Here is a 13,630-nt window from a genome sequence, read left to right as displayed (position 1 = left end):
AAATTGGAACCCTCATACTCTGCTGGTGAGATATAACATGGTTCAGTCACTTTGGAACAGTCTGCAGTTCCTCTAAAGATTAAACATAGAGTTACCATATGACCCAGCAGCTCCACTCCTTGGTCGATATCCAAGAGAAATGAAAACATGAATCCATACAAAAACACATACATCAGTGTTCATAGCATTATTCATAATAACCAAGAAGTGAAAACATAGCAAATGCCCATCAACCACTGACTAGATAAATAAAATGCAGCATATTTATACAATGAAATATTAGCCATTAAAAGGAGTGAAGTACTGCGACATGTTACAACACGGATGAAACTTGAAAACATGCTGAGTGAAAGAAGCTACATATTATATGATTTCATTTATAAGAAAGGTCCAGAATAGGTAAATCCAAAGAAACAGAAAGTAGATTAGGAGTTGCCTAGGGCTGGAGGGTGTGGAATGAAATGGGGAATAACTGCTAATGGTATAGGGTTTCTTTTAAGAAAATGTTCTAAAGTTTATTGTGGTGATGATTGCACAACTCTATGAATATGCTAAAAACCATTTAATTTTATACTCTAAAGCAGTGAATTGTATCATATGTGAATGGTATCTTAATAAATCTGTCAGAAAAAATAGTTCAATCTTTAAAAAACATATTTGAATTCCTCTTGTGTCTTCCTACTGATGAAGGGGAAAAGCGGCAATTTCTCAACCTAGTATTTAGCGCCTTGACGTTGTTTCACCCCGTCTTCCAACTGTCTCACCCAAACTTCCAACAGCAGTTACATCACTGTGATTCAAATGCATTAATCATTGGGACTGCTTTTCTCATTCTGCAGTCTAAACTTCCCTTTTCTACCTCCAGTTTATCCAATTTTTAGTCATTTGTTGATTCAGTAAAGCATTGTTGAGCACTTATCATTGATGTGCCAAGGCGCTGGGCTAAGCTTTGGGGTTATAGAGATGAATCCGACTTAGGCCATACCCTATATTGTTGTACACTAGAAACGGGGAGGAGGGGTAGATAACAAAGGGATACATCTTTCAAATATTTACCTAAAGTCTCACTTCCTTCCTCAATCTTTTCTCTGTGCTTCAGCCTTCACCAACTTCTTCCTACCATGACCTTTTTATAATATTTACTGTTGGATTTTAATCATATTCTATATCATGTTGTTATTTAACCATTTCATGTATAATCTCCTTTCTTCCTAATTAATTTGTAAGATTACAAATAACAGAGCCCCTGTGTGTTAGTTTTCTATTGCTGCTGTAACAAATTACCACTAACTTAGGTGGCTTAAAATGATACAGATGTATTATCTTTCAGTTCTGTAGGTCAAAAGTCCAACACAGGTCTCACAAGGCTAAGATCAATGTATCAGCAAGGCTGTGTTCCCTTCTGGAGGCTCTAGTATAAAATCCATTTCCTTGCCTTTTCCAACTTCTGGTGGTGGTCCATATTCCTTAGCTTATGGCCCCCTTTTCCATCTTCAAAGGCAGCAAAGTTGTCTTTGAGCAATCTCTCTCACTCTTCTTCTGGCCAAAATTCCCTCTGACTATAGTCAGAAAATAGTCCCTGCTTTTATGGACTCATGTGATTAGAATGGGCCCATCCAGATAATCTGGGATGATTTCCATATCTCAAGGTTCTTACACTTAATCCTATCTGCAAAGTTTCTTTTGCCAAGTATGGTGACATATTCACAGGTTCCGGGGGCATTCGGCCATGGGCATCTTTAGTGGTCATTATCCTGCCTACCACACCCTTTTTTATACTTCTTTGTATTGCATATGAGCCTAACACTGTGAAGATAGATGGAAAAAGACATACTATTCAAAGACTAACAACAACAGTGACAGCTAATACTGCAATATCTATACGTCAAAGTAGACTTAAAGAGAGAAAACATTATTAGAGATAAAGAGGAAGTTTTCAAAATTATAAAAAGAACAATCAGGGACTTCCCTGGTGGTCCAGCAGTTAAGACTCCACACTCCTGATGCAGGGGGCCCGGGCTCAATCCCTGATCAGGGAACTAGATCCTGCATGCCACAGCTAAGAGCCTGCATGCTGCAACTAAAAGATCCTGCATGGCGCAACTAAAGATCCCACACACCACAAGGAAGATCCCGCACGCAGCAACAAAGATCCCGTGTGCCACAACTAAGACCCGGTGCAGCCAAATAAATAAGTAAATAAATAAATATTTTTTTAAAAGGGGGGGGCGATCAACCAGAATTTTGCTTCTAAATTTATAAGCACTTAATAATATAGTCTCAAAATGTGTGCAGCAAAAAATGACAGAACTAAAAGGAGAAATGAACAAGTTCTAAATTATTGTGAAAGATTTTCAAAATAACTGTCAGTAACTGATAGAACAAGCAAAGAAACCAAAAAGTCAGTACAGATATAAAAGATTTGAACAGCATAGTTAATAAACTATGATATTGCACCCAACAACTTGAGAATACATGTTTTTTCAAGTAAGAATGGAATAGTACACAACTGACCATGTGCTGGGCCATGAAGCAAATATCAACACTTTTCAAAGGATTTAAATCATATACTGTACATCTAAAATGATTCTAAAATTAAAAGTTTATTTTTAAAACTCAAGAAATATATTTTCTAACCATAATGGAATTAAACTGGAAATTAATAACAAAAGGATAACTAGGAAATTCTTAAATATTTGAGCATTAGGCAATACTTTCAAAGAAATCATGAGTCCAAAAGAAAATCACAATGAAAATTAGAGAATACGTTGACCTGAATAATGAAGATGCATATTTGAAACTTGTATGATAAAAATAATTGGTGCTTGGATAAAAATTTATAGTATTAAATGTATATATCAGAAATGAAAAAAATGCTGAAATCAATTATTCAAGAAGTTATAAAAGAAACAGCAAATTAAGCCCAAAGAAAATAGAGGGAAGAAAGGATAATGATAAGAGATGAGATTAATGAAATAGAAAAACATACTACAGTGAGGATCTAAAGCTCAAAAATAGGTTGTTCGAAAAAACTAACAAAATCAATTAACCTTTAGCAAAATTTATCATGGGAAAAAAGTGAAAAGGAGAAATTGCTAATATCAGGAATGAAAAGATGGTGTTACTACAGACACTACAGGCATTAGAAAGAGAATTTAAAAACCAAAAGTTTATATGAACTAGACAAATTCCCAATAAAATACAATTTATCAAAGCTGACAAAAGGAGAAATAGAAGATCTGAATGGCCCTATATCTGTTAAAAAATCAATAATGTAAAACCTTCCCCAAAAGAAAACTCTAGACCCAGATAGCGTCACAAATGAACTCTTCAAAATATTTAGGGAGTAACATTCATTTTACACAAACTCTTCAGGGAACACTTCCCAATTCCTTTTATAAAACCTATATAACCTTGATTCAACAACATGATAGGAACATTACAAAAAAAATTTTAGAGCAATTTCTGTGTTGAGCATAGGTGCAAAAATCTTAAAATGTAAATATTTGCTGGCAAATATAATCAGTCATAAACAAAATGTGAATCCAGCAATATATAAAAAGGATAAACATCATGACTAAAAGCAGTTTATCCCATAAATGCAAGGTTGGTTTAGCATTTAAAAATCAATAAATATAATTCATTACATTAAAGGATAGAAAAGAATAATTATATGATATTCTCATATTATGCAGAAAAAGCATATGATAAAATTTAACAATCACTTATGATAAAATAAAAATTCCTAGTAAATTGGGAAGAGAAAGGATCTTCTTTAATCAGATAAAGTGTATCTATAAAAATTTTATATTGACATCATACTTAACAGTAAACTATTAAAAGCTTTTTTTTCCTCTGAAATCAGGAATGAGACAGAAATTTGCACTATCACTACTTTTATTCAAAATTATACTGGATTTTACCACCTATTTTACTTTGCCATAGATGCTATATATATATATATATTTTTTTAACTGAACTGTGGTTGATATGCAGTGTTGTGTTGGTTTCTGGTGTGTGGTAAAGTGATTCAGATATAAAAAAAAATTATACTGGAGATTTTGTTCAATGTCATAAGGTAAGAAAAGGAAATTAAAAGATGTAAAGATAATACAGGGAGAAACAAATGTTGTTATTTGCGGATGACACAATATCATGTGTAGAAAATCCCAAGAATCTATAAACAAAGGATTAGAATTAACAAATGAATTTGGCAAAGTCACTGGATACAAGGTCAGTATGTGAAAAAGTCAATCGTATTTTTATATACTAGCAACAAACATTCAGAATGTGAAATATATCTTAGAATTTATATTAGTATCAAAAAACATCAACCAACTGGGAGTTAACAAAGGATGTGTAAGACCTCTACACAGAAAATCATAAAATGTTATTAAGAGAAAAATTTTAAAACCTAAATAAATGTTGGGATCCACCATACTCATGAACTGTAAGTCTCAATGTTTTAAGGCATCAATACCCCCAAACTGATCCCTGAAGTCAGTATCTTTATAATCAATATCCCAGCAGCTTGTCTGGGAAATTGACAAGCTGATCCTAAAATGTATATTGAAAATACAAAAGGCCAACAATGATGAGATGACTCTTGAAGACCAATGTTCACTGTAGGATAGCTTATGCAGTTGACCCTTGAACAATGTGGGGGTTAGGGGCGGCAGCCCTCTGTGCTGTTGTGCAGTTGGAAATCCACGTATAACTTATAGTCAAATCTCTGTATCCATAGTTTCTCTGTATCCACAGTTCCATATCCGTGGTTTCAAGCAACCTCGGATCCTGTAGTACTGTAGTATTTACTCTTGAAAACAATCCGTGTACAAGTGGACCCATGCATTTCAAACTCATGTTGTTCAAAACTTTTACAATTTGTGTGGAAACACAAAAGACCCCAAATAGCCAAAGCAATCTTGAGAAAGAAAAACGGAGCTGGAGGAATCAGGCTCCCTGACTTCAGGCTATACTACAAAACTACAGTAATCAAGACAGTATGGTACTGGCACAAAACCAGAAATATAGACCAATGGAACAGGACAGAAAGCCCAGAGATAAACCCACACACATATGGTCACCTTATCTTTGATAAAGGAGGCAAGAATATACAATGGAGAAAAGACAGCCTCTTCAATTAGTGGTGCTGAGAAAACTGGACAGCTACATGTAAAAGAATGAAATTAGAACATTCCCTAACACCATACACAAAAATAAACTCAAAATGGATTAAAGACCTAAATGTAAGGCCAGACACTATCAAACTCTTAGAGGAAAACATAGGCAGAACACTCTATGACATAAATCACAGCAAGATCCTTTTTGACCCAGCTCCTAGAGAAATGGAAATAAAAACAAAAATAAACAAATGGGACCTAATGAAACTTAAAAGCTTTTGCCCAGCAAAGGAAACCATAAACAAGATGAAAAGACAACCCTCAGAATGGGAGAAAATATTTACAAACAAAGCAACTGACAAAAGGTTTATCTCCAAATTGTACAAGCAGCCCATGCAGGTCAATATCAAAAAAACAAACAACCCAATCCAAAAATGAGCAGAAGACCTAAACAGACATTTCTTCAAAGAAGATATACAGATTGCTAACAAACACATGAAAGGATGCTCAACATCACTAATCATTAGAGAAATGCAAATCAAAACCACAATGAGGTATCACCTCACACCGGTCAGAATGGCCATCATCAAAAAATCTACAAACAATAAATGCTGGAGAGGGTGTGGAGAAAAAGGAGCCCTCTTGCACTGTTGGTGGGAATGTAAATTGATACAGCCACTATGGAGAACAGTATGGAGGTTCCTTAAAAAACTAAAAATAGAATTACCATATGATCCAGCAATCCCACTACTGGGCACATACCCTGAGAAAACCATAATTCAAAAAGAGACATGTACCACAATGTTCATTGCAGCACTATGTACAATAGCCAGGACATGGAAGCAACCTTAGTGTCCATCGACAGATGAATGGATAAAGAAGATGTGGCACATATATACAATGGAATATTAGTCAGCCATAAAAAGAAACGAAACTGAGTTATTTGTAGTGAGGTGGATGGACCTAGAGTCTGTCATACAGAGTGAAGTAAGCCAGAAAGAGAAAAACAAATATTGTATATTAACGCATGTATGCAGAACCTAGAAAAATGGTACAGATGAACCGGTTTGCAGGGCAGAAGTTGAGACACAGATGTAGAGAACAAACATATGGACACCAAGGGGGGAAAGCCACAGGGGGTGGTGGTGGTGGTGTGCTGAATTGGGCGATTGGGATTGACATGTATACACTGATGTGTATAAAATTGATGACTAATAAGAACCTACTGTATAAAAAAATAAATAAAATAAAATTCAAAAATTTAAATAAAAAAAGAAAAACAAATACCATATGCTAACATATATATATGGAATCTAAAAAAAAAATGGTTCTGATGAACCTAGGGGCAGGACAAGAATAAAGACGCAGACATAGAGAATGGACTTGAGGACACGGGGTGCGGGGAAGGGTAAGCTGGGACGAAGTGAGAGAGTGGCATGGACATATATACACTACCAAATGTAAAACCGATAGCTAGTGGGAAGCAGCTGCATAGCACAGGGAGATCAGCTCCGTGCTTTCTGACCACCTAGAGGGGTGGGGTAGGGAGGGTGGGAGGGAGATGCAAGAGGGAGGAGATATTGAGATATATGTATGCATATAGCTGATTCACTTTGTTATACAACAGAAACTAACACAACATTGTAAAGCAATTATACTCCAATAAAGATGTAAAAAATAGATAAATAAAAATAAAATAGGATCATTTGAAAAAAAAAAAAAACCCATGTTGTTCAAGGGTCAACTGTAATAGCAAAAATAAATAAATAAGTAAAGTAACCTAAATTCCCATTAAAAGGGGAATGCATAAATAAAATGTGGTATTTTCATGTAGTGAAATATTAAATAGTTAAAAAGAATATATATATACATACATACATATACATATATATATACATACATAATCACTGAGCTCTAAAAACACAGTAGTGAGTGAAAAAGCAAGCTGCAAAATATGTATAGCATAACGCATACATGTACATTTCTAAAGTATAAAACTACTGTGTATTATTCCTTGACACATAATGTGTTGCTGTATTTTTAAATGGCTGAAGGACGCACTGAAGTCGTGACAGCAGCAGCCTCTGGGGCAGTGGGTGAAGGGACTGGGATTGAGGATGGAGAAGAAGGAGTCTGTCACTTCATCTTAATTGTCCTACTTCCCTTATTTAAAAAAAAAAAAAGGCAAATATGACAAACTGTTAACATCTGTTCATTCTGGGTGACAGCTCACAGGGTGTTAGTTATATTATTCTTTGTGCTTTGCTCTTTGTTTAATTTCTCAAAGTGAAAAAACTTAAGTTGAGATAACAGCATCTTTCATCATTTAGTCTTAGACTTATTTATTGTTTAGGTATTTTATGTTCCTGTTTGTTTTAAAAATAAATGTATATAAATATAAGTATAGCTGAGACAGCTAAATTTCCTTCCTTTGTTTATGTTCACAAAGCATACTTGTTTTATTTAACATTCTTTGCTATCAAAATGTGGTCTTTATATACAAACTTGTGAGTAGTAAATCATGAGGGCTCACAGTTCTACCACAGTCTGTATATTAAGAACATACTTCCTATGATAGACGTCCTCGTACACCTCGATCGCTAGAAGCATCCGTTTGTATTGGAGCCAAAATAGCCACAAGCAAACAGAGAAACAAGAAGTCCAAAAGATTTCCTCTTTGGCGCTGATGATTTGTTGGTACTGATTGTTAAGACTGAAGGTCTGAAACCACCAGTGTTTATTGGCTCAGTCTGCAGTATGCCTCTCCAGGGTCATTCCCACAAGACTGACAAAAGAATGAAACTCCCTGCCTTTTCCACCACTGACGGTGCTTCCCGCGTTAAACTGCGTGCAGCACAGAAGTCCCGCTCAGGCGGGGTGGAGGGCACTCCCAAAGTCCTTTATCACATGATGGTGGTGCTGGACAGATGGTGGTGAGGGCACTTTTACAGACACATCACACACTACAGCTATTAGTCATTGGACAGGTAGTCTGACAGCCTTTGGAAGTACACCCAAGGTGATTGCTATGACCATATTTGAAAAGTTGACAGATAAATGTGGATTTAAAACAGACTAAATATTAAACAATTAAGCCCTAAGTTGAGGCTTTTAAACATGCACAGGTAGGAGTGAGGTGGGGACCTCCATACCTTGCCTTCAGGGATCCACCAGGGTCTTCAACTAGAGTAGAACTCAGGTCTCTCTCACCTTATTCGCTCCTCCCCACAAGCAGGCGCAGAAGGAAGTTATCTGAAAGAAGGAACTGAGCATGCTCAGTTCAGACCCTTTTGTCTGTCTAATTTTGGAGCCAGCCTATCCCCAGGATATATGTCAACACACAAGGGTCAATCATTAGCAAGGCCTCTCTGACACAGATCTGAAGTTATGTTATCTCCAATCAACTTCATCAGTAACAAAAGCAATATTTTTAGCTCCATCTCTCTGGCCTCTACCTCTCAACTGGTTCCAAAGTCAAGAGGGGAAGAGGGAGCAGGTACTATTAATTGTTCCCCTCAAAACCTGATGATCAATTAATATAAGACCTCAAGATGATAAATTAATATAATCCATGATACCAACCAATAATTTATATACCAGAATTATCTTATCTGAATAGTCACCTGAGCATTGCTCACTTACTTTTAGATTTCATAAGTGTGGTTAAAAAAATAAATGTATGTACGATTTATCATGGCATGCTTGAACTCTCATAGCTTGAGACAGACTCCATTAAAATGTGCATTTTATAATGTATTACATTATCTGCATAGGTGTACAAGTATACACAGAGAATGGATTTAACTCAACCATTTAACAGCAAAAACAAAACCTACCAAAGAACCCACCCCATATGCTGTCACAGAACACAGTTCTGCATGTGGCCAGCTGTACGTAGGCAGAACATAGTGGTTTTAAGGATGAATTAGTGTTCTAATCTCTTTGGGATTTCCTTTATATTAGTGGTGGTTTATGACTGACGTTTAATGTAACTGGAGCTTTCTGTTTATATTTAATAGAAGATTCATTTCTGTGGCAGGATCCACATTTACGCTCCAGTGTTGAATAAAAGCTACTGTTCTGCAAGAGGGATGTAAAATGTTGATTTATAACGACACATTCCAGTAACAGTGATCTAATTCTTCCAAACCCTCTCACCAGGTCCTGGGAACAGCATGGTTCCGGCAAAGGATGATTTTTCCCTTCCAGAATATTCAGCCTTCAACACATCTGTCCATGCTGCCATTAGATACAGGAACTGGAAACTCCTCACGGGCTACCCAGGTAGAAGGCTTAACATTTCCCACTAGAACAGCTAGGAAAATTTTACCAAAGAGCAACTGCCTTTTGCAAAACATGATCTCTGGGGCTGCTGAATGAGGGGAAGGAGCGTCATCTGGTCCTAAATTTTAAAAAATTAAGAATTAACTGTAGAGGTGGGGGGAGGGTAAAAGGAAGAAATGCAGCTCTAGTGCTTCATGGAAAATAAGGGTTTCAGATATGCACGGCCGTCAAGCACAGCACTTCTAGCTGGCAAAGAGCATTCCTAAAAGCTACATCTTCAACCAATGGTATAGCAGGGGGAGGAGGTTGCTTCCCCTGAGCACATTCTCTAGAAGTGACATCCTTTAAATATTTTTATGGTATGTGGTATGATGGTTAAGATTGTGATGCAATTAAGCAATGTTTATAATGAGGACATTCTTGGCGTTTGCGGCAAGACAATCCTTCATCGTTTGTGACTGTCCCATACGTTCTAAGATATTTTAGTATCCCTGTCCCAGACCACTAAATGGCAGTAGCACCCCCGACAAGTCACTGTGACAACTAAAAATAACCACTACCACCACCACCCCCAGACACACACACATGAGACATGTTTAGTTAAAGCCCCAGAAGTCAGAGTCGGAGACAGATCTAGACATAACATCAAGGGCCAGATTTTTTTATGTGTCCATACCCACAACAGAGCTCAGCCTTGTGCCCCAGACTCCTTGCTTGAAATTAGAACCTGCCTACAATACTCCTCCTCCAATAAACTCTTGTATTTCTTTGCCAGGCTGTGGTTACTGGTTTCCTCCACCATCTCAATATAATGTTTCCGTGATACCCTCCTCGGACCCTCCGACCAAGACCTACTGGCTCTTTGACATTGATCAGGACCCACAGGAAAGGCATGACCTGTCAAGAGAATATCCTCATATCGTCAAGCAGCTCCTTTCCCGTCTGCAGTTCTACCAGAAACACTCGGTGCCCGTGTACTTCCCAGCACAAGATCCCCGCTGTGATCCCAAGGCCACTGGGGCTTGGGGCCCTTGGATGTAGGATTTCAGGCAACCTAAGGGGCAGCTAGAAAGCCTTTCTGTTGCGAGTTGGACTTCAGGCCTTTACTTTATGACTCTTGTCTCATTTGTTCTCCCAACCTAGGTTCACCTGGCCCTTCTCTTGCTCCTAAACCACACTGAGGTGTCTAATTTCAACCCCTAGTACATTTGAGATGCTGATAAAATCTGAGTACTTCTGCTGTTGACTGGGGCGTGTGTCTAGAGGAGAGGGTGACTGGCTTCATTCCCCCTTTCCTGAGCCGTGGGACAGCAGGGAACACAATTTGAAAGAGGAAGTTATTGAGTCTTGGAACCTGGAGCAGCTGGCTCTTTTTGCCTCACAAGTCAGATGTTAGATTTCCCTCTGCCCATAGCTGGGTTTTATTGGAGTGATTCACATTTCTTGTAACAAAATGAAAGGGTCAGACAGTTGTTAATGGTTCTGTTGGCCAGGGGTTCTCTCTGTCTGTGAGAGATCGTGTTTAGGCATCCCATGTGAATACCCCGGCTTGGTTCACCCCTTGCTCATGCATGTCTTCACTCACCTCGTCACTCATCCCGTCATGGAGCGTAAGGCTCGTTGCATTATTAAGATCAGTGTGGCACTAGGCCTACTCCTTGGTTCTGGTTTTTACAATAAAGAAATTTGTTTTTTCCCCAGTTTTTTCCAGCCACTGCGCATCTTGTCTGGACTGCCTGCTACCCCACTCCCTTTGTGGTTCTTTTTCTACCCTTTCTTCTGACTCAGGTATCCCATGCCTGGGAAGGCTGCTTCGCTTCTCCACTATGCGCACCACTGGTTTTTGGAACACTGCTGAGGCCTGCCTTCCTTTTGCTCCTGACACTAAAGCTAGAGCCCCGCCCAGAAAGGGCAGTGCGTCTGGCTCTGTGGGCATGCTCATGGCAGTGCTTGGGTCTCTGTCATCTGCTTGGTGACTTTTTTTCTAGTTTATTCTCATGAGTGTAGCTGTGTCTCATAATATATTCAGTTGCACTGCTCTTTGGTAGCAGTGAGGAGAAACCCTGGGAAAGGATAATATTGTCCTGAGACGATGCAAGTAGGCAATTTGAAAAAGGAAATGGCCGGCATCCGGGATACCGGGCCTTGGTAACACGGATGAAGGCACATCCACGTTTCTCTTAGTCTCTCAGTTTTACTGCTTGTATTGAGGTTCTGAAGTTGGGGAAGGAGGATGCACAGTTTGACCTGCCAGCTCTTTCTTAGCCCCACCAATGTCCTACTAATGTGGACCAGTCCAGATTAGCTTCAGGAGTGTCAAACTGGTACCAATGCCTGGTACATAGAAGACACTCAATACACTTTTTAAAAAATAAATGAATGAATGAACAAATGAGTAAATGAGAAAGTCTCACACCATGGAAGGTGCTAATCCAATGAGCTGAATACGGGGCTGAATATAAATATCTTCCAACTGTCGCTTTTCTGTTCTCGAGCTGCCCTCCTGGGGTAGGAGCACAGTCTGCATATCTGGGAAGTCTAGGACACGCCACAGTGAAGTTGTAATGTCCTCTCAGAGGGAGAGGGGAGAAAAATATGCCTACTGAAGATACTCTTCTGCCAATAATCCTCAGTTCTCTTCTGCAGAGGACACTAGAAACTAAAACTACCAAGCCGTATGATATAGGTCATGGTACAGCCATCCTTCAATTCAGTAGCAGTATTCTCCGGTTATGACTAACTTGTATTAAAATACAGTGATTGGAAAGAAATGGTGCTAGAACTAATGACACCTGTTACCAACCTGTACCCTACTCCTGGGCTGGCATGCAGCTGGCCAAAATGCTACTAACTCTCACTCCCATACCTGTGGCGGATATTAGGAACTAACTGAGCCCAGAGGTTCCTTCTGGATCCTTCTAACCCCAGGACTGTAGGTACCATTAATACTATAAGATTGGAGGACATCACTACATGACACCTATTTGCTCCCCCTGCTGTCCCAGCAGCTGTTCCCAGTTCTAGTTCCTTGATCGCTATGTACGATGTGGATGTTCTGCACTCGATGGACCTAAAGGGAACTTTAAAGACAGAGTTTTTGGTAAAACTTTTATTTGAGATTTTATGTTATCCATAATAGAATGTACTCATTGAACTTTCTTATTCTGTACAAGAATGTGAACAGATTCATATGCTGTCATTAGAAGTATTAATGGTGTTTCTCTCTGATTTTGTTTACCTTTAAAGAAGTTTTGTTTTTTGTTTTTCTTTTTACTACCTGATTGTGCCAGATTTGGGGGACAAAAAATTAAATTTATCTTTGAAAATGTGTCAGCTGTGAGTATGGGGTTTCCATTTGGGAGATGAAAAAGTTCTGGAACTGGATAGTGGTGGTGGTTGCAAAACATCATGAATGCACTTAATGCCTCTGAATTGTATACTTTAAAATGGTTAAAATGTGTAGTTTTTAACTACAATTTCAAAAATGTGTTGGCCCATTTTATGGTATGTGAATTATAACTCAAGAAAGCTATTAAATAAATAAATATAGCAAAAAATATCAGAGCTAAAAAAAATGTGTCCATCATTGCCCCAAAGACACAAACTATAAAAAAGGATATTGGAGGAAGGTCAAGAGAGGGTCAGAGTAAATATAAAGTGATAATAAGGGAGTGTATTAGTTCTCTATTGCTATATAATAAATTATCCTCAAATTTAACAGCTTAAAACAATGAAGATTTATTACATCACACATTACATGAGAGTCAGGACTTTAGGAGTGGTTTAGCTGGGTAGCTCTGGCTCAGGGTCTCTCATGAGGCTGTAGTCAAGCAGTTGACCAGGGCTACAGTCATCTGAAGGCTTGACTGGGGTTAGAGGACCCACTTCCAAGGTGACTCACTCACAAGGCTCTTGGCTGGAGGCCTCAGTTCCTTGCCCTGTGGGCCTCTCCATGGGCTGTGTCATATCCTCACACATGGCAGCAAATTTCCAGCAGAGCCAGAAATCCAGAGAGAGAGAGAGAGGGAGCTGCAGTACCTTTTATGACCTGGCCTCCAGAATCATACACTGTCCCTTCCACCTTTTTTCACTTCCTGAAAAAGGAGTCACTAAGTCCAGCCCATACACAGAGGAGGAGAATTAGGCTCCACCTTTTAAAGGAAGTGTTAGACTTGTGGACCTATTTGACACCACCACAGACAACAGAGGAGAATGGACAAGTG

At 38.5% G+C, this 13,630-nt stretch overlaps 1 protein-coding gene across 1 annotated transcript in view; it reads left to right on the top strand.

The window, feature by feature from the left end:
* Nucleotides 1-12,966, top strand: part of ARSB (arylsulfatase B) — a 177,373-nt gene extending 164,407 nt beyond the window's left edge. The window contains exons 7-8 of the mRNA XM_082377514.1: nt 9,285-9,407; nt 10,183-12,966. Of these exons, the coding sequence (XP_082233640.1) occupies nt 9,285-9,407; nt 10,183-10,448 (389 nt within the window). The 3' untranslated portion in view covers nt 10,449-12,966. The remainder of the gene's footprint in view (nt 1-9,284; nt 9,408-10,182) is intronic.
* The last annotated feature ends 664 nt before the right edge of the window (nt 12,967-13,630 follow it).

Source organism: Balaenoptera borealis (assembly GCF_965194805.1).
Source record: "Balaenoptera borealis genome assembly, chromosome: 2".
Taxonomy (NCBI): domain Eukaryota; kingdom Metazoa; phylum Chordata; class Mammalia; order Artiodactyla; family Balaenopteridae; genus Balaenoptera; species Balaenoptera borealis.
Note: the sequence above shows the minus strand (reverse complement) of the source record. Positions and strands in the feature narration are given on the sequence as shown.